Below are 23,435 nucleotides of genomic sequence, written 5' to 3' on the forward strand. Positions count from 1 at the left end.
TAATATATTGGAATATATTTTGTTTTGCAGGGATTACAGTAGTGCTGGGCGGTATACAGGTTCATACCAAAAAACCTTTTTTATTTTTGTTATGATATGGATTTTTCTTATACCGGAACACCGGTTTGAATAGCCTAAACAACATTTGGATCGTGGCACAGCGGGAAACTGTTTAAGGGAGGGACATTTTTCCACTGGTGCACCGCTAAATACACATACAACAGAGTACATGCGTTAGTGGAGGTATTGAGCGGTGAAAATGGACAGAGAACATTCCGAAATGGAAGCTGTAGCAGACGATAAAGTTGAACATGATGACACAGAAGAACTTTTGACGAAAAAAGGTCAGTGTCTGTTGTCTGGAGATACTACATTGGTTTTAAAAGGTCGGAGGTGGACCATTATGTTCAAATGTGTAAATACTGTTTCTATACTGTACTGGATAATACTGCAAGCCAAGTTGTACTTGTTTTATGTTATTTTTTTTCGACACTGTGTAATGTGTAATAGTGTGACGATTGCGGTCCCCTATAGACTCCCTCTTCCCACACGGGAGTCTGTTGGACCAGTACCGTCGATAGTTATGACCGAGATGAGCTGAGAAATCTCATTGAAGCCAGGGGTTGGTGGAAAGTGCTCAAGTGCTTTTGTTAAAAATGGTCAAAGTAAAACCAAAAATGTCCGTTGTGCAGTATTCAGAAAAATACAGTATCCAAATAAATAGCAAATTCATAAAGCCAGTGAAACGTGAGGATAAAATCCATAATAAATAAATCTGTTAAAATCTAGTCTCTTTCCTCGCCCGATCACAGCAGACCACCTTCTGTCTCCATCGCTCACCCTTCATTGGCGTTTGCAGCACGAACTGCTTTCTGCCAACCCCTGTTTTGGCTGCCGCCACACTGCACAGTCAGACCGTCCGAGATCGGCACACCTCCCGTCTTCCTTCCTGCTCACTCAGTCGGTCCTCAGATCCATTGGGAGGTTTTACATTTTGCTTGCCCCACTCTACACGCTTAGTCATTAGGGCGAACCAGCCCCTAGATCGCCTCAGCCTGCGCTCCCTCATGGAGCCCCAGCTCGTGCTGCCTTCTCCTTCCTGGTGTCTGGATCGTCTCCTATGACTGCCTTCCCCCTTGTTTAACCTCATTGTGTTCTATCTTTCCTTTTTTCCTACCCCCTATCCCTACCGGCCCATAAATATACATCTCCGTGGGTGCAACACCTTATTCACACGCCAAAGTAAGCCGACAAAGCAATTGAGAACAATCGACTTCCCCCAATCACCTCATCAACTCCCCGCGGTCGTGCAATCGCGCCCACGGAGACGGACACGGCGAAGTGGATTTAAAAACAGACCATATTTTGTTTTTGAAGCCGCGGACCCACTATACCACAAATAGCATTATAAATGCAAGTTGCAATTTTATTATTTATGTATATAGCTTAGCTTGAAGCAAGGTCTATATTAATGCAATTTGTCTTAATAACGGTTCAGTTGGTAAAGATGTCATCACCAAGTTGCACTTGTTTTATTTTGGTGAGTACTGTGTAATGTATACCTGGACTTGAAGTTTTGAAGTAATAGTATTATTACTGGAAGTTGCACTATTATTTATTTTATTATGTATTAGTTTATGTATTATGCAGTTTAATGATGGTAAAGTTGTTTAAAAAGTCACTTTAACATGTCAGTGGATAGAGATTGTTAACATTAACAGAAAGTGTAGTTGGTTTACAAAAAATATTTACCAATTGTTCCTTTTCTAAGACATGTTCAGTGCAATACAACTTTTGACAAGCACCTCTGGATATTTTACTAAGTCTAAATGCCTCTTTGGATGGTTGACAATTTGTTGTCAAAATTTTAGTTTAAGTTGTTTGCAAAATTTGTTCAATAAAAAGGTTTTGACTGCAACGGTCATGGAATTTGATTCCTTCTCTTCATTAGTGCCACCCCCTTAAAAACTATCACTTTATGGGGCCATGCAAACCTGTATTAATACTTGTGTGCACATGAAAATGTTCTTTTGTACAATGTACAATTCTCATGACAGTGGAATAGGTTATTCTTAGCCAGTCTGCTGCAGTAATTGCAGTGGAAAATGTGGCTAACTCATGCATGGGGGAAAAAAATACCGTTGAATACCATGAAACCGGTACAATTTTGAAAAATACTATGATATAGAATTTTGGTCATACCGCCCAGCACTAGATTACAGACTTATTAGTTTAGGTAAGATAAATGTTATAGACATAAGATGAAACCTACTTATGTTATAGTTAATCATACAATTTTCATCTGAGCCAAAGGAGGCATTATCATAATGTAATAATATGTAGCAAGCTTGAAGAGTACGATCCCAGCAGTTTTTTCTTATTGTTCAAGAAAATTTTTGTCCAAAAAGACCTGACACATACAGTCTGTAGAATTGTGTTTAGCTCCTTTACAGAACACTCAAGCATCACTTACATCCACATAGTGTTTTATTAACCAAGTAGAATCTGTGCAATGTTTCAAATGGGGATCCTTGCATTTTTGCTACAGTGGTATGCAAACGTTTAGGCACACTTTCTTAACATGTCTGTTACTGTGAATAGTTAAGTGAGCAGAAGATGAACCAATCACCAAAAGGCATACATTTAAAGATGACACATTTCTTTTCAGCATTTTATTCAAGATTAGTGTATTGTTTTTGTTTTGTACAATTATACAGTGAAAAAAAGAAAGGAGCACCATGCAAAGGTTTGGGCACGCCAAAATATTTGAGGTCTCAGATAATGTTTACCAAGGTCCCAGACGTTCATTAACTCATTAGGGCTATGGCTTGTTCACAGTCATCGTTGGGGAAGAAATCCCAGACGATGCAAATGGCAAAGCTGGATAAATTCTCTGACTCTTCAAACCTTGTCACAAAAATCAGCAGCCATGGGCTCCTCTAAGCAGCTGCCTTGCACCCTAAAAAATAAAATAATTGCTGCTCACAAAGCAAGAGAAGGTTATAAGAATACAGGAAAGCTCTTTCAGGTAGCCGTTTCCTCAGTTAGTAATGTTATTTAGAAATGGCAGTTAACAGTAATGTTGGAGGTCAACTTGACATCTGGAAGACCAAGAAAACGTTCTGAAAGAACTGATCATTGTATTACTAGAAAGGTAAATAAAAACCCCATTTGACTGCAAAAGTCCTTCAGCAAGATTTAGCAGGCTTTGGAGTGGTGGTGCACTGCTCTACTGTGCAGCAACTCCTGAAAAAATATTCCTTCCATGGTAAAGACAGCAGATGAAAACCTTTCTTGCATCATACCCACAAAATTAAGCACCTGAATTTTTTTCAAATGAACATCTAAAAAAGCCTGATACATTTTGGGAACAAGTATTGTTGGCTGATAAAGTGAAAATGGCCACAGTGTGCAAAGGTGTGTTTGGAGAAAAAAAGGTGCAGAATTCCCAAAAAAGGACACATCTCCAACTCTTAAGCATGGCGATGGAGCGATCAGGCATTGGGCTTGTGTTGTAGCCAGTGGCATAGGTGACATGTCATTGGTGGAAGGAAGAATGGATTCAAATAAATACCAGCAAATTCTGTAAGATGGCCCAAGAATCCTGCCTATTAGAAGCCTTTTTTGCAAAGAAGAAGGGGTGAAAATGCCCATCACAACTGAAAGACTCTTAGCTGGTTAGAAAAAGTGTTTACAAACTGTGATACTTGCCAAAGGGGGTCTTACGAAGTACTGACCATGTTGGGTGCCCAAACTTTTGCTTCAGGCTGTTTTCATTTATTTGGTATTTTGTGCCTGTGAGTGATAGAAATAAATAAATATGTTATCTTGCTTGAAATATTAAAGAAATGTGCCCTGTAACTTCTTGCCTTTTGGTGATCAGCTCATCTTCTGCTCACTTAACTATTCACATTAACAGACATTTTAAGTTAGGGTGCCCACGTTTTTTGCATGCCACTGTATCTGTATCTATAAAGCCTAAGTTTAGTTCACAGATATTCATTTATATACTTGACCATTGAAAGGTTCTCCAGAAGTTAGTTATATATTATAATTATTGCATATGGTTCTTATTAAATTCTTGGCTAATACATTAACTCCATTTATAGGTAATAAAATGTGTATCAAAATAGTGTTTTGAGTGGTTTGATTGCCTTTAATTAAAGAGTGAAATACAGTACTCATTTTTCTGTATTAAGAGGATATGAAATTGTATGAACAAAAGTCAGAATAGGCTATTATATGATACTTCTTGTCAATTAACTGGAGAACCAATAACTTGTTATGAATTAATGTATCCAAGTAAACATTCTTCTCATGGATATGTTCTTTGTCAAAGAGGAAAAAAAAAAACAATTTAGCTGGTAATGATCTTTGTAAAGTAAAAGTAAACTTGTTTATGAAGGGTAGACCATTTTTATAGGTAGTTTACTCATTTTAATGGGGCACAATAGTAGGATCTGTAACCCGCCAGCTTTGCTAAATGTAAACTTGAGCATGCCATTTTATTTTCTAGAACAATTTTTTAGAAACTGTTTGAAACCAACTTTTAAAGTCAGCTGGATCAATGTTGATAAATCAAGAACATGAAGTCTTCCATCTTGTATTTACTTATATTTGGTATTTCTATTTTTTAACACAACCTTTTAACTTTTTGAATGCTAGGACTTGATTAAAAATTCAATAATCTCATATTTTCTGCATGACATGGACCTACCTACCAAAAACTAAAGTTTTCTCATAATTTTCTCAACAATTATTCCATAAACTAATAACTTCAAAATCAATATATCATATATTATTAATCGTTTCAACGATTATATTTGAAACAGGTCAAATTTAGCACAACTGCAACATAATTTTAAATCTGTAATTGAATAATATTCAGTTGCATTTATTCACAGGTTGAAGTTGATAAATAAACTGTAGTACTATAATCAAAAACAAATAAACTTTATAGAGTTTACAGACATTTAATTATTTTTTTTTTAATTTAACCACAGTTCTGTTCACATAAAAATCTAAGTACATATAGTGTACTTTTACATTTAACAGTAATTTTATTTATATGATGCTTCCAAGTTATTTTACTGTCCATCCACATTCCTAAAAATGCAGCTACTGATGCTTTTTCTGGAGTTGGTGTACATCATTTAATTTGTAATGCAGGTCTTCCATCCCTTTTGTGGATAATCAGGTTTCTTACACACACTGTTTTTGTGTGTGTCAATCCCTATTGGGCTTGCCTCTCTCCTTTCATTTGCCACTTGCTCTCTCAGCTATCTGTCCTCCCTGACACAACTAGTCTCATGGTGACAGGACGGACACCGACAACTGTTTGTGCTTCACATTATACATGGCAAAATTGGTAGCATTAATTTATAAAAAAAAAAATTAAACTGGACATTTTACTGTGTGTATTGGATATATTTTTAGAAAAATCTCAAAGATATACATGTTCCCCATGTACAAATTTCAGTATGCTTTGAACAATTTGAGGAGTTTATTTTCTAGTTGGCAAAGTTTCATTTATTTTCTTCTTTGAAATTCTAATTGAAGCATTTCTTATTTATCACCCAGAGAGTTTGGTTGGAGTTGAATTTCTTTATTTGTTGATAAGAACCTAGAAATAGTATGTAACACTTTATCAAAACTAAACAATATTGCTTCAAGAGTAGAGACACTCGTGGAAAATGAGGAGACTTAAGGATATTGCACAAAATTTCGAATTTATATATAGAAAAAACATGTCACTGGCATTAGGATTTTTGTATTGCTTTTTCTATTCAGTGCTATTTTGCTATACATTCACTAAGCAAACGTTTTGAAACTTTGGTTCTTTCATTTAGGGAGGTAAATATTCAGAATTCTTATTCATACAGCAGTTTTTCTCATTAAACCTGCTATCTTGCAGGTTTGTTTCATGGAATTGGTTTGCTCAGTAATGGTTGATTTTTATCAAATCCTTCTTTCCTTCTGGAAAGGTGTCACTCGCTGCACTCGGGGCCCCAGTCGAAGTGGTTTATCGTGTGGTGGGTGCACGGCAATCTCTCTCTCTCTCCCTCCCTCTCCCTCTCTAACCTAACGTAGTATGTAGATTGTGAATACTTCTTTTGACCTGAATTTGCATGTATACTGTTCACTGTATGATTTTTGTATATTCGATGTATGTAAATTTTACACTTTCAATTTTTTATTCCAAATAAAGCCACACTATTGTTCTTTTTTTAAAAAAAAAAAATAATTTATGTAAAACATTTGCCATAAGAAAAACACACATACACGCACCCAAACAAAACTATCAGTAATCACCTGTTAAAATCCAAAAACACAGTATTAAGGATGGGGGAATGTAAGAAACATCACCTTTAGTTGTTTGTGCATAATCAGGGTTCAGAACTTCACAATTTAGAAACCAAACACATGATGATACTTCAAAACATCAAGCCCTGGAAGAAGTATACCAATAATAAAAGGTTGAGAAGCCCTGGCCTAGAGATATCTAACATCATTTGATGACATTTGTGTCAGTATGCTACTGTAGTTAAGCATTTACTTTGATTTCGACAGGTATACTATATTATCTCAAATCATGCTATGTTACTGCTGTTAACAATAATCAAGGTCATGCTGTACTTAACAGCATTGGGGTTTCATTTGTGGGGGGCTCTGACCATATAGTATAATGTTATAGGGACTAGGGATTCAGCTTAAAAACCTTGCAGAAAGCTATTTACATTTAGATAAATGATACTTGTATCAAAATGTTACCCTGTAAATTAAGTGAACATACATTAAATTTACAGCAAAGAAATGATAGTTACTCTGTTTTCTTAGTCTCAAAAATTTCACTTGGAGGTTTTTAGTCAAACTTTTTAGTTGTATTTATTTAAAAACTACACAAGAAAATTTTAAGACAATCTTTAAAATCTGGCTTTGTCTTTTTAACCTCTGCAGAGTTGCTGTGGCCCCTTTTTTTAAAAAACACTGGTTTATTACAGTGTATTGAGAATAAGTTTATGGAGGTAGACATGGTAACTTAATTGCAAAAAGACACAAGTGGTGTTATTTTAAACAAATCGCAAATCATCAGGTACAAATTCAGATTTGAATTGAATTGACAAGTCACTGTCAATTCATAGGTGTAGTGGTAGTCCTAAAATGGTTATTTCCAGCATGCTATAGTGTGATTTCTCTGTACTGACTTGACCTAAACCTTAAATTGTGTTTTAATACTTCATCATGCCAGATACGTGTGTTCAGTACTGCACCATTCATATTTAATGTATTTACTCTTTCAACAGCAAAGAAGCAGCAGCTTCTACTTAGCATTAAACTAAAATGGATGTGAAAGAGGAGACGTGTGAGGCTGACATAAATACAGTGGAGATAATGACTGTAACTGTTAAGGAAGAGGACGACTATGAATGGGAGTCTGTCTACTCAGAACAGGAGAATCTGGGCATTAAGGATGAGGATTATGAAATGGTGACTGTGGGCATTGAAGAAGAGGCAGATGGGGCATCTGTCAGCATTAAGACACACGTACATAAAACTCCGGGGCGTGTTGACCTCAAGGTGAGGTCTGAGCCTGACACAAAGAGAACTGAGGAAAATTCATCTATTGGAATTTGGGAAGATCAACCGTCACCTTTAAATGACTCTAAAATAAGTAAGTATAAAATAAGAATGCATAAATGTTTCAGAGTTGGCTCTATGGGTCTGAAAAGTCTTGTTATGTGAAACCTGATAATGTACCAAGGTTTAATATATAAAGGTGAAAAGTGTGTGTGGATGTTTTTACATCAAGTTTAAAAAAAAAAAAGAGAGAGAGAGAAAAGAGTGTTTGCACATTTGCATATAAATGTTTTATAGTTTAATAATTTACTGGTGATGAAATATACAATATAGGGTGGTCCAGATCTAATTACGCAATTTTCGTTACGCTATAACTTATTAAGTTTATTGCATAGAAAATCACCCGAAAAATCCCAGACCACCGAGAAGTGTGCAAACTGATGACATGAAGAATCGTCTTCGTGCCAAACTGGAATCGTCCCCGCATAAATCAAAGTCATCCAGATGATCTGGATCTGCATAATTAGATCTGAACCACCCTTTAGTTGTAAATGTGTGTACAGGTGCTGGTCATAAAATTAGAATATCATGACAAAGTTGATTTATTTCAGTAATTCCATTTAAAAAGTGAAATTTGTATATTAGATTCATTCATTACACACAGACTGATGTATTTCAGATGTTTATTTCTTTTAATTTTGATGATTATAACTGACAACTAATGAAAGTCCCAAATTCAGTATCTCGAAAAATTAGAATATCAATAAAGACCAATGCAAGAAAAGGATTTTTAGAAATGTTGGCCAACTGAAAGGTATAACATGAAGTATGAGCATGTACAGCACTCAATATTTAGTTGGGGCTCCTTTGGCCTGGATTACTGCAGCAATGCGGCGTGGCATGGAGTCGATCAGTCTGTGGCACTGCTCAGGTGTTATGAGAGCCCATGTTGCTCTGATAGTGGCCTTCAGCTCTTCTGAATTGTTGGGTCTGGCGTATTGCATCTTCCTCTTCACAATACCCCATAGATTTTCTATGGGGTTAAGGTCAGGCGAGTTTGCTGGCCAATCAAGAACAGGGATACCATGGTCCTTAAACCAGGTACTGGTAGCTTTGGCACTGTGTGCAGGTGCCAGGTCCTGTTGGAAAATGAAATCTGCATCTCCATAAAGTTCAGCAGCAGCAGGAAGCATGAAGTGCTCTAAAACTTCCTGGTAGACGGCTACGTTGACCTTGGACCTCAGAAAACACAATGGACCAACACCAGCAGATGACATGGTACCTCAAACCATCACTGACTGTGGAAACTTTACACTGGACCTCAAGCAACGTGGATTCTGTGCCTCTCCTCTCTTCCTCCAGACTCTGGGACCTTGATTTCCAAAGGAAATGCAAAATTTACTTTCATCAGAGAACATAACTTTGGACCACACAGCAGCAGTTTTGTCTTTAGCCCAGACGACATGCTTCTGACGCTGTCTCTTGTTCAAGAGTGGCTCGACACAAGGAATGCGACAGCTGAAACCCATGTCTTGCATACGTCTGTGTGTGGTGGTTCTTGAAGCACTGACTCCAGCTGCAGTCCACTCTTTGTGAATCCCCCACAGTTTTGAATGGGTTTTGTTTCACAATCCTCTCCAGGGTGCGGTTATCCCTATTGCTTGTACACTTTTTTTCTACCACATCTTGTCCTTCCCTTCGCCTCTCTATTAATGTGCTTGGACACAGAGCTCTGTGAACAGCCAGCCTCTTTAGCAATGACCTTTTGTGTCTTGCTCTCCTTGTGCAAGGTGTCAATTGTCGTCTTTTGGACAACTGTCAAGTCAGCAGTCTTCCCCATGATTGTGTAGCCTCTAGACTGAGAGACCATTTTAAGGCTTTTGCAGTTGTTTTGAGTTAATTAGCTGATTAGATCGTGGCACCAGGCGTCTTCAATATTGAACCTTTTCACAATATTCTAATTTTCCGAGATACTAAATTTAATACTTTCATTAGTTGTCATAATCATCGAAATTAAAATAATGAAATGAAATAAACATTTGAAATACACCAGTCTATGTGTAATGAATGAATCTAATATACAAGTTTCACTTTTTGAATGGAATTACTGAAATAAATCAACTTTGTCATGCTATTCTAATTTTATAACCAGCACCTGTAAGCATTGGGATGTTGTACTCCATAAAGAGTATTGTGTAAAAAATAAATGTGTGTATGAGTTCAGGCCATGGTGGTGGTTGCTGTCTGACTTCTTTTTTGATTAGTTCAGCTCAGTTTGGCTGACCTTGCCCTCTAAGGCATCATTTTCATGTGGTGTTGTGTTCAAAGGGAATGCTTCTGGTGAGTATGGGGATGGATTCTGTTCGCATATGTAAGAGCACAAGTTTAAGAGGAAACCATTGGCCCAGCCATTTGATAAAAGCTTCAGTTCTTTTATTAAGGACACCCTCCTGTGTCACAGGTAGTTGAGTTTACCTGCCCTTTTTACATTGTTTCCCACATTCGGCACATTCCAAAGCGTGTAAGGTTGGTTGTGGAGGATCAGAAGAGAAAATGGACAAAACTCAGAACTCCCTAAACGTAACTCTATAAATCAGTGCTTCCCAACCTCTCCCAAACCATGGCACCTTTAGTGAAATCTTTTCAGCTAACGGCACCCCTTCACTCTGATATGTCTGACACCGACTCAGTTTTCATTAACAGCTGTGCTTGCTTCTGCTGGCTGTCCATTAAACGCCTAAAATATGCTGAGTTCTTGTTATTTGCATTCTGATGCTTGCTTTGAAAGTGACGTTGCAATTTTCTTGGAACCATGGCTTCATTTGCAAGGATATCACCACACAACAAACATCGCGGGTGCTGAAAACCTTTTTTGTCAACAAATGTAAACCCATAATTCAAGTAACTGTCCTGATAGTATTGTGTTTTCATTTTTGCAACTTTACTGCTCCCCGCATTATCATTTTCATTGAGGTCGTTGATGCTGCTGTTGTTTTACGCCACGACTTTCACTACAGTCGGCCATTTTCGGCGCAATAAAAAAACCAGACAACAGGAAGCGACGTAACTTACCCTGTGGCAAGTAAGTAAATTAGAGCTAATATTTATTAATTCGTCAGACTGCAGTTTAAATAGAATGCACACAGGTAGCATGACTTTAGTCTTGAGGTGTAACTGGTATTATTATTATCAGTTCAAATCAAATTTTTTTTATGTTCTGACACCTGGCAACGGCACCCTTAGTCCGTGCTCACGGCATACCAGGGTGCCGTGGCACACGGGTTGGGAAGCACTGCTATAAATTGTCATTTCTGATCCCAACAATAGTAATGTCCATCCCAGGTAACTACTGTAGCCTGATGTGATTATAAGGGACAAACGGGATCCAGGGGTCATTTTGCAACTTCCGCTTCTCAGGTGAAAGTCAATGTGGCTGAGATTTTAGACTTAAAAATGTCAGCTGCATTCAGAGAAGAGCAAATAAGAGGTAATTTTTGCATTCTGTTTCCACCTTTTTATATGCACTCGTCTTTCTTGAGTAATTCAGGCCATTTTATATATTGCTGCATGGAAGGAAATCTGTGGACCTAGAGGAAGCTTGAAGAGAGAACATGTAGTTGTCACACAGAATCTAATCTAAGACCCTGATCTTTGTTGTTGTGCCATTTAAAGAAAGCAAATAAAGTATTAACAATGTCATTTGTTTCAATATTTAACAAATGTTAAATGTGATTGGACAAATTAAACTATTTAACAAATCTACCAATCCTCATACTTATTGCACATCATAAGCTGCTATTTTTCTATGTTTTATAACACACAAGCTGTGCTATGATGTGATGTGAACAGCAGATCTGATTTTGCCAAAGATACACTTAAAGGTCCACTTGGTATAGAAAGTAGTGGGCTGTTTGGCAATTGCTTTCTAAAACTGTGAAAGGGTATTGTCAGAGTATTTTGTCTCTGAATTTAGAGATGTTGTTAAATGTAAAACTGTGCTGAGTTGAAGTTTGCTCTAAACATTGTGACGGATAGAGGGCAGTATCGCTCCCTTGACCCCCTGTCCAATACGCCAGACACCAGATAAAAGTCCAAATGTTGACTTTATTTATACACAACAGTGCACAAAGCACCCTCTCCTCCATAATACTCATTAAACACAATAATAATCTCAATAAATCAATCCACCATTCCCAGACACGTTGCCCTCCTACCACCCAACTCCGCTCGCCATCTGGGAGCTGCCACAGTCCTTTTATATTCCCTGACCCGGAAGTGTTCCCAATCCCCAGTCCATGTGATTCTTTATCACTTCCGGGTCTGGTACAAGTCCTTTTCTTCACCCCAGAAGCACGTCATTCCCCTTGTCCATGTGACTCGGACGTACTTCCGGGGCGTAAGGCAAATACCCATTGTTCATCCCTGCATCATCTCCCAGTGGTCCCCATGGTATCCAGCAGGGCTGTGTATAAAAACTCCAATGTCCATGATGCCCTGCTGGTCTTTGGGGGACCACCATACTGCAGGGAGTGCTCCACCTGGCGTCTTGTGGGTATTGGCCAGGATGAACGGCCAGCCATTCACCACAACATTTTAAAAATCAGCTCCTCTCAGTTGTTTAGTTCATTGATTATTTTGCACATCATCGATTTTGACTGCACTCCACTGGCAATTAATGCACAAACAGTACAGTTTGTAATACTAACACCTGATATATACATGGCTAACCAAAATGACCAAAAGGTGGCACTCATGATGCAACACAGTAGCTTGCATGTAAATTACCATAGATTTTGGATGGCTACATCAGTCCATGTACCTAATCCTATTGTTCTCCCTGTCTCTCCTCCTTCATTACATTAATGGCAGTTATTGTATGAGATGTTATAACACAAAAAGTGTAATTCACACATTCGGATACATTTTGATAATTCATGCAATTTACCTTATTTACGCATGGTCCACGCGCATATTTTTTCCCAAAAATTAGCATTAAAAAATCAGGTGCACGTCATACACGAGTAAATGTAATTCTGTAATGTTTACTTCTTCTGCTTGGGCTCACTCGCGCTCTCTCTCTCTCTCTCTCTCTCTCTCTCTCTCTCTCTCTCTCTCTCAACGCTTCCTATACAATCACAACGTGTTCCGTACACAGGGCAAAACAATTTTTGCGATTTTCTTTGTAAAAATTAGGGTGCACTTGGTACGCGAGTAAAAATGGTAATAATGTGTTACAAGTTTCAGTTAAATAAGTTAATGGATGGCTAACTACCAAACAATTAATGTACATTCTCTTTTACTCCTTATTGACTAAATGCTTTCCAAGTTTGTTTTTTAATTTGCATTTAGGACCTCAATTAAATCAGAATTAATCTATCCCCAATGAAATTGAAGTAATGGGGCTGAGGCACAAGCTGTGTTAACTTTGACACTAAACAATTATCTTTGAACATCTCTATAAGTACTTCTTAAAAACTCACCCTTTCTTTCGATATTTGTATTTCTGCAGCTTTACAAGTCAAAGACGGCTTCTTATCCTCGTTGGCTCAGGCTTCTCTTCAGTTCAGATCACAACAGACATCGCATGATAAAAATGCCTCATTACAGGATAATTCTTGGCCACCAATGAAACGAACGACAGTGGGTGCAATCACATGTAAACTTCAGACACACAATTCAGACTCTGCCACAGTCCATCAGGAACAGGTGAAAAGTATTCAAGGCAAGTCTAAATCCAGGAATGTTAATTCAAGTCAAACACAACAGAAGGTGTATCAGTGTTCTGAATGTGGCAAACAATTCACCACCAGCAATGGCCTTCAGTATCACAAAAGAATTCACACTGGTGAGAAGGCATATTGCTGTTCAGACTGTGGCAAACGATTCACCACCAGCAGCAACCTTCAAGACCACAGAAGAATTCACACCGGAGAGAAGCCATATTGCTGTTCAGAATGTGGAAAGCAGTTTTCTGAAAGGAGCAGCTTTCAGAAGCACAAAAAAATTCATACGGGAGAAAAGCCGTATTCTTGCTCTGAATGTGGCAAGCAGTTTTCACAAATGAGTGCTCTTCAGTCCCATACACGAATTCATACTGGAGAGAAGCCATATTCATGTTCTGAATGTGGAAAAGCATTCACCACCAACCATAGCCTTCAGGATCACAGAAGAATTCACACTGGAGAAAAACCGTATTGCTGTTCTGAATGTGGAAAAGAATTCACATGCAAGAGCAGCCTACAGAAGCACAAACGAACACATACAGGAGGGAAGCCATATGGGTGTTCTGAATGTGGAAAAATGTTCACCAGCAACAGCAACCTTAAGGACCACAGAAGAATTCACACTGGAGAGAAACCATATGGTTGTTCTGAATGTGGCAAAGGATTCACCACCAGTAGCTCTCTTCAAACACACATACGAGTTCACACTGGAGAGAAGCCATATTGTTGTTCTGAATGTGGGAAAGGATTTGTCACCAGCAGCAGCCTTCTGGAACACAGAAGAATTCACACTGGAGAGAAACCATACTGTTGTTCTGAATGTGGTAAAGGATTCACCCACCATAGCAGTTTTCAGTACCACAGAAGAATTCACACTGGAGAAAAGCCATATAGTTGTTCCGAGTGTGGAAAACAATTCACCACAAGTAGCTCACTTCAGATACACAGAAGATTTCACAGTAGCAGTCCAAAAAATCAAATAAGTCAAGAATGAGGTTTACTCCTGTCTTGAAAACAATCCAAGTCATTATTAAGAAATTGACCTGCAGTAAAGAATAGGGGAAAGTGTGAAATTTAAGTCTTTGAAAAAACTTGACTCTTGACGAGTATCTTCATGTGGTGGACTACATTAAGTAAAATCCATGCCAAATCTCATGAAGGCAAAACTAGCTAAACAAGTAATTCACTATAAATATATAGCCAAAAAGTTAAAGTGGCCACCCTCTGCCTCAGTACTCAAGTAAGTGTTGGTGCAGTATGTTTAGAGACTGAGAGAAGACCGCCAATGTGGTAACAGTTCAGATGGATAGTGTCACCGGCCAATTATAGTGAAACTGACCAGACCACATAAACGACAGCTTTTATACAAAATTGAGGACTGGACACAATCCAGAGGTTAATTGAAGTTCACAAGGAGATGCCATTTATTTGTTGCATTAAATTAGCAGCAAATGCAAGGAGGGTTTTACACGATACTGGAATCTTCCAAAATAGAAATGGTAATATTCAAAAAAAAAAAAATCCCTACATTGAAGCATAGAAAAATGCAATTAATGAGCAAGGTCATAACGCACCCTGCACATGCAAAATGTATAATTTTCACAGACAGATGTGACCTCTTAGACCTACTGATTGCTATGCTGCTTCACATGTTTCAGTGCAGGATATCTGTGCATTCATTGGCTTGTGATTTCAAGAACAGGAAATAAAAGATCCTTGGTGGTGTTCTGAACACAATTCTCACTGCTGGATCTGTTTGTAGAAACCTGTAAACATGACATGGGACATGATTGGGGAAGACAGTGTTTTGCACTGTTTGAAAGCAAAATGGTCTTTCCTAAAGTCGTGTACATTTCTGAACAGTTTTGATTCTGTGTCTTCCCCCATAACCCCCTTTTTGCTAATCGTACTTCTCAAGCAACAGATCTGTGTCACAGTTAAGTAAAAAAAATGGCAATTGAGTTGCGCAGAATGTAGCCTTTTTGTTTAAAAAAAAAAATGCATGTTTGTACTAATCATGCTGCAAATGGGCTACAGACAGTCAACAACATAATGGCATTCACGAGCCAGCACAAGAGACTGAATCCAGAAAAAGACAAATTAAATAGAACAAAAGAGGATGAGTTTGTAACTAGTAATCAAAAAAAGGCTGCAGTGAAACTAATGACCTGTACTAACAGGTCCTGACATCTCATAAATGGATTCTTTCACTTAACACCCCAAAAAAACACTAAATGTGGGTTCTTCTGAATCTGAGATCCTGCATGCCTCTCTGCTGAACTCAGAAACTATTCAAGTAAACTGTTTTTTCAGAGACTAAATTAAATTAAACCTGTGTTGTGTCTGTCCAATTTGTTGCAATTTGTGGGAAACTGTTGTGTCCTTACCATAATAATGAAACCATTTGAGACCACATACTTTATCTAAATATTTCTCTTCAGATACTGCATATCATTATGTCCATCTTGGTCTGGGTTTATCAGGATGCTCGGCATCTCTAATAAGCTCACAGCCAGTGTGTAATGTAAGGAGACGAGGCCTGTACAATTTATGCTTGATTTACCTGATATGATGTGCTCCATTGATGACACTGGTTACATTCTCCTCTTCCGCTGATGACTTAAACACATCTTATTTATTAGCTTGGCAATGGTGTGTTGGGAAAATTGTTTGCTGGTTTCTTTTTCCATCCATCCATCCATTTTCTAACCCGCTGAATCCAAATACAGGGTCACGGGGGTCTGCTGGAGCCAATCCCAGCCAACACAGGGCACAAGGCAGGAACCAATCCTGGGCAGGGTGCCAACCCACCGCAGGACACACACAAACACACCCACACACCAAGCACACACTAGGACCAATGTAGAATCACCAATCCACCTAACCTGCATGTCTTTGGAATATGGGAGGAAACCGGAGCGCCCGGAGGAAACCTGGTTTCTTTTTCAACATCACTTAATTTGTTTTTTCTTATCATGATAGAAGTTTTATCTTGTATGCTGGCTAACATAGACAGGTTTCAAGGATTATTGTGCCCACTCATCTATTGCCTGTGATACTGTGAGGTGCAACATGCATTTTTTCAGTTTTCTGTAGCCTAAATATGACTAACATCTATATATCTGTACAGCGAGTACAGAATGTAATACAATTTTTGAAATATCTAATACTTTTTTGCCCCAGACAAACGTTCATACAACATCATATTAACCAGATTTCATTTTAACAAAATGTAAATTTAATTATTTTTTTTTTTGACTAAAAATGGCCACCGAAGACGATGCGATTTAAAAAAAATAAATACCTACACTTTCGCAGGAGTCTCGGGGAAACCTGCAGCAAGCTGTCTCTTTCTTGTTAGACCAAAAGAAAATGACAGTCTGTTGTGAAATTTCCAGTCTCGGTGACCGTAAAGGTGAGACATCATACACATAGCCGAATTCTGACTCGGTGTTACGCAGTGTGTCCATGTGGGTAGTTCATGTGTGGAAACCTGTGTGGTTCGAGTTTCATAGCACTTCTCAAAGTTTTCTTTGCGATGAAAATTTAAAAAAGTGAAAAATGGCGTCCATTTACGCTATAAGGAAGAATTGCAATCCTGGAAAAAGTTGATTCCAGAATGAAAAAAAAGGATGTAGCACAAACCTTTGGAATTGTGCCTTCAACACTGTTAAAACTTTTGAAGGATAAAAAATAGAAGAAAAAGTTAAAGATTGGGTGTTGGTATCTGAACGATAAAAGTTTAGAAAAGTGTTTGTATTTCTATTTTAAAAAATACATCTAACATCTCTCTTTCATTCTGTATTTATATTTGTATTTCTATAAAAGAAAGTTACATCGAACAACTCATTTTTCAAATAAAATATTTTTGCCGTTTACAAAGCACTGTTTTTTTATTTTTTAGGCAGGTATTATCAAGCTTGTGTCACAGAGTTAGTTGCACAAGACACCGGTGAGTCCAGGTTGGGTGTTAAATGATCTAAACCAGGGGTCGCCAGCTCTGGTGCTGGAGGACCCTGTTGCTGCAAGTTTTCATTCTTACCCTTTTTTTAATTGAGTGCCCTGTTTGTGTTACTAATTAACTTCTTGTAAATTCATTTTAATTTAATTGCTGTTTTAAGATTTTTTTTCTTCTGTATTTCTTCATTATTCCTCTCAATTGATTCATTTCTTTCCTTAAATGGCCCCCAAACAGAAATGAAATGTGCAGAGAGGGAGCCAACAAGAAGACCAACTAAGTCAGGGCCTCAAACTCCAACTAATTTCACTCCAACCAGTCAGTTGCAAATTTGGCGTCGATTCTTGTCATTAATTAAACCCGTTCTTTAATTCCAGGGCATGTTGCTGCTCTTATTTCACATTAGCAGACATTTCTGAAATTGTTGATTTTACTCTTTTCTGATCAAATGTTTTGAGGACCTGAGCAAATCAACATTCCTGAGACCTTCCATCTTTGTTTATTTCTAGGTATTGGATGATGGACACTAGTTGTCTTGGCTCATTTTGTATCTCATTATTGTTTGGCTGCTAATTAAGGAAAAAGAAACAATTAAGGGGTCTGTGTCTTCAAGAGCAAGTCAAATAAAATTAATTCAAAAGAAGTTAATTAGCAGCAAAAACGGGTCACTAATTAAGAAAAGGGTTACTTGCAGCCACGGTGGTCTCAAATTGGAGTTTGAGACCACTGATCTAAACATCATGCAACAAGCATGTTATGTGGGAAGACGCAGCTATGGAGTTGTCCTTGCACTGCCATTGTTAGAAATGGCGAACGACCGGCCACATAAGTATTTTACTCATTTTTTTTTTTTATAATGAAATTTCCATTTTATCCTTCCATGTACTGAGTGACTTCATGTACCGTACATGTCAATAAAGGTATTCTTCCCATTTTGAACTAACTCCTGAATCCGACTTTGACACCACAAAAAGTGCAAAATGCGGAGTAGTGTTTGGTTTTAGAAAATCAGAGCCATCTTGTGGAGAAGAGTGTGATATTGCAGCTGTTAAGCACATGTAAGGGTCAGTGGGATGTGGTTCTTTATAAGAATGCAATGCAGGTTATGTATGGTAATTAGCTTGGGTCTGATGTATGGTCATCTGTGCCAAGCACAATGCATATGAGTGCAGGGTGGGGCAAAAAAGAAATGTTATGAGACCAATAGCACTAATAAGAAAGAGACCTAAACCATATATTTGGTTGATTTTAAACAGCAATAATTAAAATAAAATGGCATCTAATTTCTTGATTTTTAAAGGCATTATTTTACAGTTAGCATTTCATTTAGTGATTTTTATATTCCAATAAACAGTCTGGTGAGTGGCTGGGGGTGGTACCCAGAAGGTGTGCTGGCAAGTCACGTGCGAGGGAGAACAGAAACACTTCCGGGTCAGGCATTATATAAAGGACTGCTGAAGACCCAGTAAGGGAGGAGGAGTCAGGAGGAGTGTGACAGGGCTTGCTGGGAGTTGTGGAGGAGAGAAGAATTGTGTTTTGCTATTCATTTAGTTGTGTTTATTGTGGGTGTGATGCTTTGAAGGCACTGAGCAAGAAGAAATAATTAAATAATACTTCTTGGTGCTTTTACTTGGTGTCCAGAAGGAGAGCTCAAGTTCTTTAGTCATCCCAGAAGTATTTCAGGGCTCCCGTCCACGTTATCCATTAGTACTCCTAGGGAAAGTATGACTCCCCCTAGCGGCACCCACGGCTCCCAACAGGGCTCAGAAACTGAACTCCAAGTCCCAGGATTCCCGGGGGGAATCCAGGACACCGCTATACTACAGGGGAGCTGCCATCTTGCGTCTTGAGAGAGACAGTTTCCAAAGTTGTTGCCTTCCCCGTCCTTTCATTCTCAGGGCGTCAATCACAACCTTTAGCTACTGTCATTCCTGTACCTTATTTATTTATTGCATATATGATGTTCATAATTTGTGAGCTTATGCATTTGCCTGATGGAGGTGTATTTAGCAGAGGTAGTAAGGTTAGAGTCTTAATCCCATCTAGATGATATACTAGTTAAATCATTGTCACTTATTTGGTTCAAACTTATTAATAACTTTAATAGTTCATTCAGATGCTAAAGAATACTACTTATGTGAACACGTCATGCACACCCAATAAATGTGCATGTAACGTACTTGTCCTCAGACGTCTTTATGACTTTTCCACTCGGCACACTGTTATGTGTAATGTTGTAGCAATAAGAATGGCCTGTTGAATACCAAGAAAAATCGTTGTACTTCAGCAAATCCAAACTCTAATATTTACATGTCAAAAAGGTGTTGAAACCAGTTGAAGACTGTATTCTTCCTTTCATTTTAAATGTATTAGCTTCAAAAAAGTTCAGTGCCCTTGGAATCCAGTTATTTACCAGGTTAATAAAACATCCACACACAAATCGAAACTCCTGTATTACAGTCCTGCATAATATAAAGCATCTAAAAACACTAATGACCTTTTCGCTTAATACTTTATAGACTCAATTGTGTCAATGTTTAGCTGTAGTGTAGATGTAAAGACAACAATTTTATTCACTTTTGAAACCCAAATACATTTTCTTCTACATTGGAATTGGCATGAACTGAGTGAAAACACATAATGAATGGATTTCATGTTTAGCAAAGCAATATTTTAAATGAAAAGTTACACTGGCTGAAACACCGAATTGTATTTTAGCGGCAAGTGGGGGTTGCTGGAGGGGCAGTTATAGTCTTCTCATCCACTCTCTACGTAAACATTTTTTTTTAGAATATTAGAGCAACCTAGATGAGAACAGGTCATCCAGCCCACCAAAGCTCACCAGTCCTATCTACTTTTATTCTTCTAAAATAACATCAAGTCAAATTTTGAAACTCCCTAATGCCTACTATACTACTTGGTGACTTGTTTAATGTGTCTGTGGTTCTCTGTGTGAAGAAAAACCTGCCTAATATTTGTGCAAACTTTTCCTTTAACAAGTTTAAAACTGTGTTTCCGTGTTCTTAATGAATTAATTTTAAAATGACAATCTCTATCCACTGAACTAATTCCCTTCATAATTTTAAGCATTTCAGTTAGATCACCTCTTAGTCTTCTTTTGCTTAAACTGTATAGACTCGGCTCTTTTAATCTTTCCTCATAATTCATCCCCTGTAGCTCTGTATCAGCCTAGTCGCTCTTCTCTGGACCTTTTCTAGCTCTGCTATGTCCTTTTTGTAGCCTGGAGACCAAACCTGCACATAGGACTCCAGATGATGCCTCACTAGTGTGTTATAAAGCTTGAGCAGAACCTCCTGTGACTTGTACTCCACACATCAAGGCGCTATATAACCTGACATTCTGTTTGCCTTCTTAATTGCTTCTGAACACTGTCTGGCGGTTCATAGTGTCAAGTCCACAGTGAATCTTAATTCATTCTCACAAGGTGTACTTTTGTTTCTCAGACCTCCCATTGCGTATTCAGACCCAACATTTTTATTTCCTAAGTGTAATGCTTTACATTTACTGACATTAAATTTTATGTGCCACAAGTCTACCCAAGCCTGTATGCTATCAAACTCCCTCTGTGATGATTCAGTGTATTTCAGATCATCTGCCAATCTACCTATCTTTGTATCATCTGCACACTCAAGCTGCTTGTTACTTATATTCCTATCTAAATCATTTATATTTATTAAAATAGCAGCAGCCCTAGCACTGACCCCTGAGGGTCACCAGTCTTAACATCAGCCAATTCTGATGAGGTTCCTCGCACTATCACCCTCTGCTTCCTGTGTCTGAGCCAATTCTGCACCCATCTACACACTACACCCTGAACTCCCACTTGTTTTAGTCTGATGCCCAACCTCTCCTGTGGCATCTCATCAAGTGAAAGTCCAGATAGATAGATAGATACTTTATTAATCCCAAGGGAAAATTCACATACTCCAGCAGCAGCATACTGATACAAAAACAATATTAAATTAAAGAGTAATAATATCATAAGCTCCACTTTGATCATATCCTTTTATTGCTTCCTCATAGAATTCCAACATGTTAGTAAAGCACGACCTGAGCCCATGCTGACTGTTCAGTAAAAGTCCTGTACTCTCCATGTGTTGCTCAATCTTATCCTTAATAATTCCTTCCATAAATTTTCCTGTGATGCATGTTAAGCTTACTGGCCCATAATTGCTTCAATCTGGCCGGTTACCCATTTTATATAATGGGATAATATTTGTCTTTCCAGTCCTTCAGAATTTTCTTAGTGCACGGTAACTTCCTAAAAATATGCGTCACGGGTTTATATTTTTACTCACTAACCTCCTTAAGAACTCAATGGTAAATATTATCTGGTTCCTGGTTTATCAAGTTAAACCTCTCAACATTGATTTTCATTGTTCAACTGCTGATTTGGGATGGGAAGACTTGGTTACCTTGTTTTGCAGTGGGCTTTCTGAGTAGAGAGATAGATAGATAAATAGAGCTTAAGAATGAAATGGCCAGTTAAGATACTGAGGATACTTTGGATGAAGCAGTTAGTCTTGCATTTAAGTTTGGCACACACTTATATATTGTGATAAACCCCAGGCATCAGTGAGCCCCAAACCCCAACACGATCACCAAAACACTGTCCTTTATCAAAAACAAACAAAGGTTTTATTTTAATGCCTCCAAAAATATCACCAATATGCACAAAACACTGGTCTTTTTCTCTCCACAATATGTTCTTTCACCATTGCACTGCCCTCCTCCAGTCAAGTGTTGCCTTTCTACCACCCAGCTCTGACTTCTCTGAGTAAGGGAGTGCGGTCCCTTTTATTACAGACCTGGGAGTACTTTCTGTGCCAGGGCATTTGCCTGATGGAAGTACTTCCGGGTCACACGGGAGTCCATTATTTGAGCAGGGAGCTTGTTTCCCTGGAACACACTCTTGCGGCTTCCTGTGACAACAGCAGGGCTGTCCTACCAGACTACATTTCCCGGCATGCCCTGCTGGCTTCCCACTGGGTGGGGATATCTGGGACTGCTGCCATCTAGCGTGCTGGGGAAATAACAGTTCCCTAGCGATCTCTCTGCTTCTATTTATCTATACTAATAAAAGGCAAAGCCCTCATTGACTGACTGACTGACTGACTGACTGACTGACTGACTGACTGACTGACTGACTGACTGACTGACTGACTCACTCACTCATTACTAATTCTCCAACTTCCCGTGTAGGTAGAAGGCTGAAATTTGGCAGGCTCATTCCTTACAGCTTACTTACAAAAGTTAGGCAGGTTTCATTTCAAAATTCTATGCGTAACGGTCATAACTGGAACCTACTTTCATCCATATACTGTCATAGCCTGCAGCTCGGTTGCCGTGTGAGGCGGAGTTGCGTCTTGCATCATCACGCCTCCCACGTAATTGAGTGTCTGCCCATATAAGGTAAATATTCGCGGTTGAAGGACTGTGCTTGGCATATTCATAAGGGCAGCTACTGCGGAAACCCTCCCTCAGCGAAAGTGCGAGAGAAACTTTTAAGTGCCAGGACTGAGCTAAAATTAAATAAAGCCGTGGACATCGCAAGATCGTACAAGATATTCGCGAGATACCAGTTTAATGAGAAGACGCAGGGTATAAAGCCTCGATGCTAAAGACCTGGCGAAGTTATGCCTTCTCTGCTGGCCTAAAAAAATATCTGAATCACAATCTGATGTTAATTATATTTTGTCCATGAATACTTATTAAATAATTCCAAATAGTCTGTCCGCTTCCTTTCATATCTTTTCCGATGGTTGTGCTGCTTCCAGACATGTATTTTCATATTAAAGCATTTAACCAATCACATTTCAGCCATCATTTGTTGCCAGGCAGAGAGGCCTTCACAATCCGTTCTGCAGGCCCTCTAACACAGAATAAATGTTGATTAACCTGTTGCTTCAACCAGTCAGATTTTGAGTTGGTGTCAGTAGGGCCCTCTAACAGGCGTACGGCAACATCACTGTATTCAGACCCATTGATTGGATAGAAGCCGATATGAGGAACTCTACGAGGCCACTGAACGCACGCAGGCGCCCGAGCAAGATCTCACGCACTACCGCCAACTCCATGGCAGGATTCTGGACAATATTATTTGCCAGACACAGGCCAGATTTCAAGACCACGAAAATCTGATGTTTGTCTCGCTT

At 38.6% G+C, this 23,435-nt stretch overlaps 1 protein-coding gene across 1 annotated transcript in view; it reads left to right on the top strand.

The window, feature by feature from the left end:
- LOC120534672 overlaps positions 1-23,435 on the top strand; it is a 106,589-nt gene that overhangs the window by 1,754 nt on the left and 81,400 nt on the right. The window contains exons 2-3 of the mRNA XM_039762264.1: positions 7,305-7,672; positions 13,088-14,293. Of these exons, the coding sequence (XP_039618198.1) occupies positions 7,342-7,672; positions 13,088-14,293 (1,537 nt within the window). The 5' untranslated portion in view covers positions 7,305-7,341. The remainder of the gene's footprint in view (positions 1-7,304; positions 7,673-13,087; positions 14,294-23,435) is intronic.

The sequence above is a fragment of the Polypterus senegalus genome, chromosome 8, assembly GCF_016835505.1.
Source record: "Polypterus senegalus isolate Bchr_013 chromosome 8, ASM1683550v1, whole genome shotgun sequence".
Classification (NCBI taxonomy): domain Eukaryota; kingdom Metazoa; phylum Chordata; class Cladistia; order Polypteriformes; family Polypteridae; genus Polypterus; species Polypterus senegalus.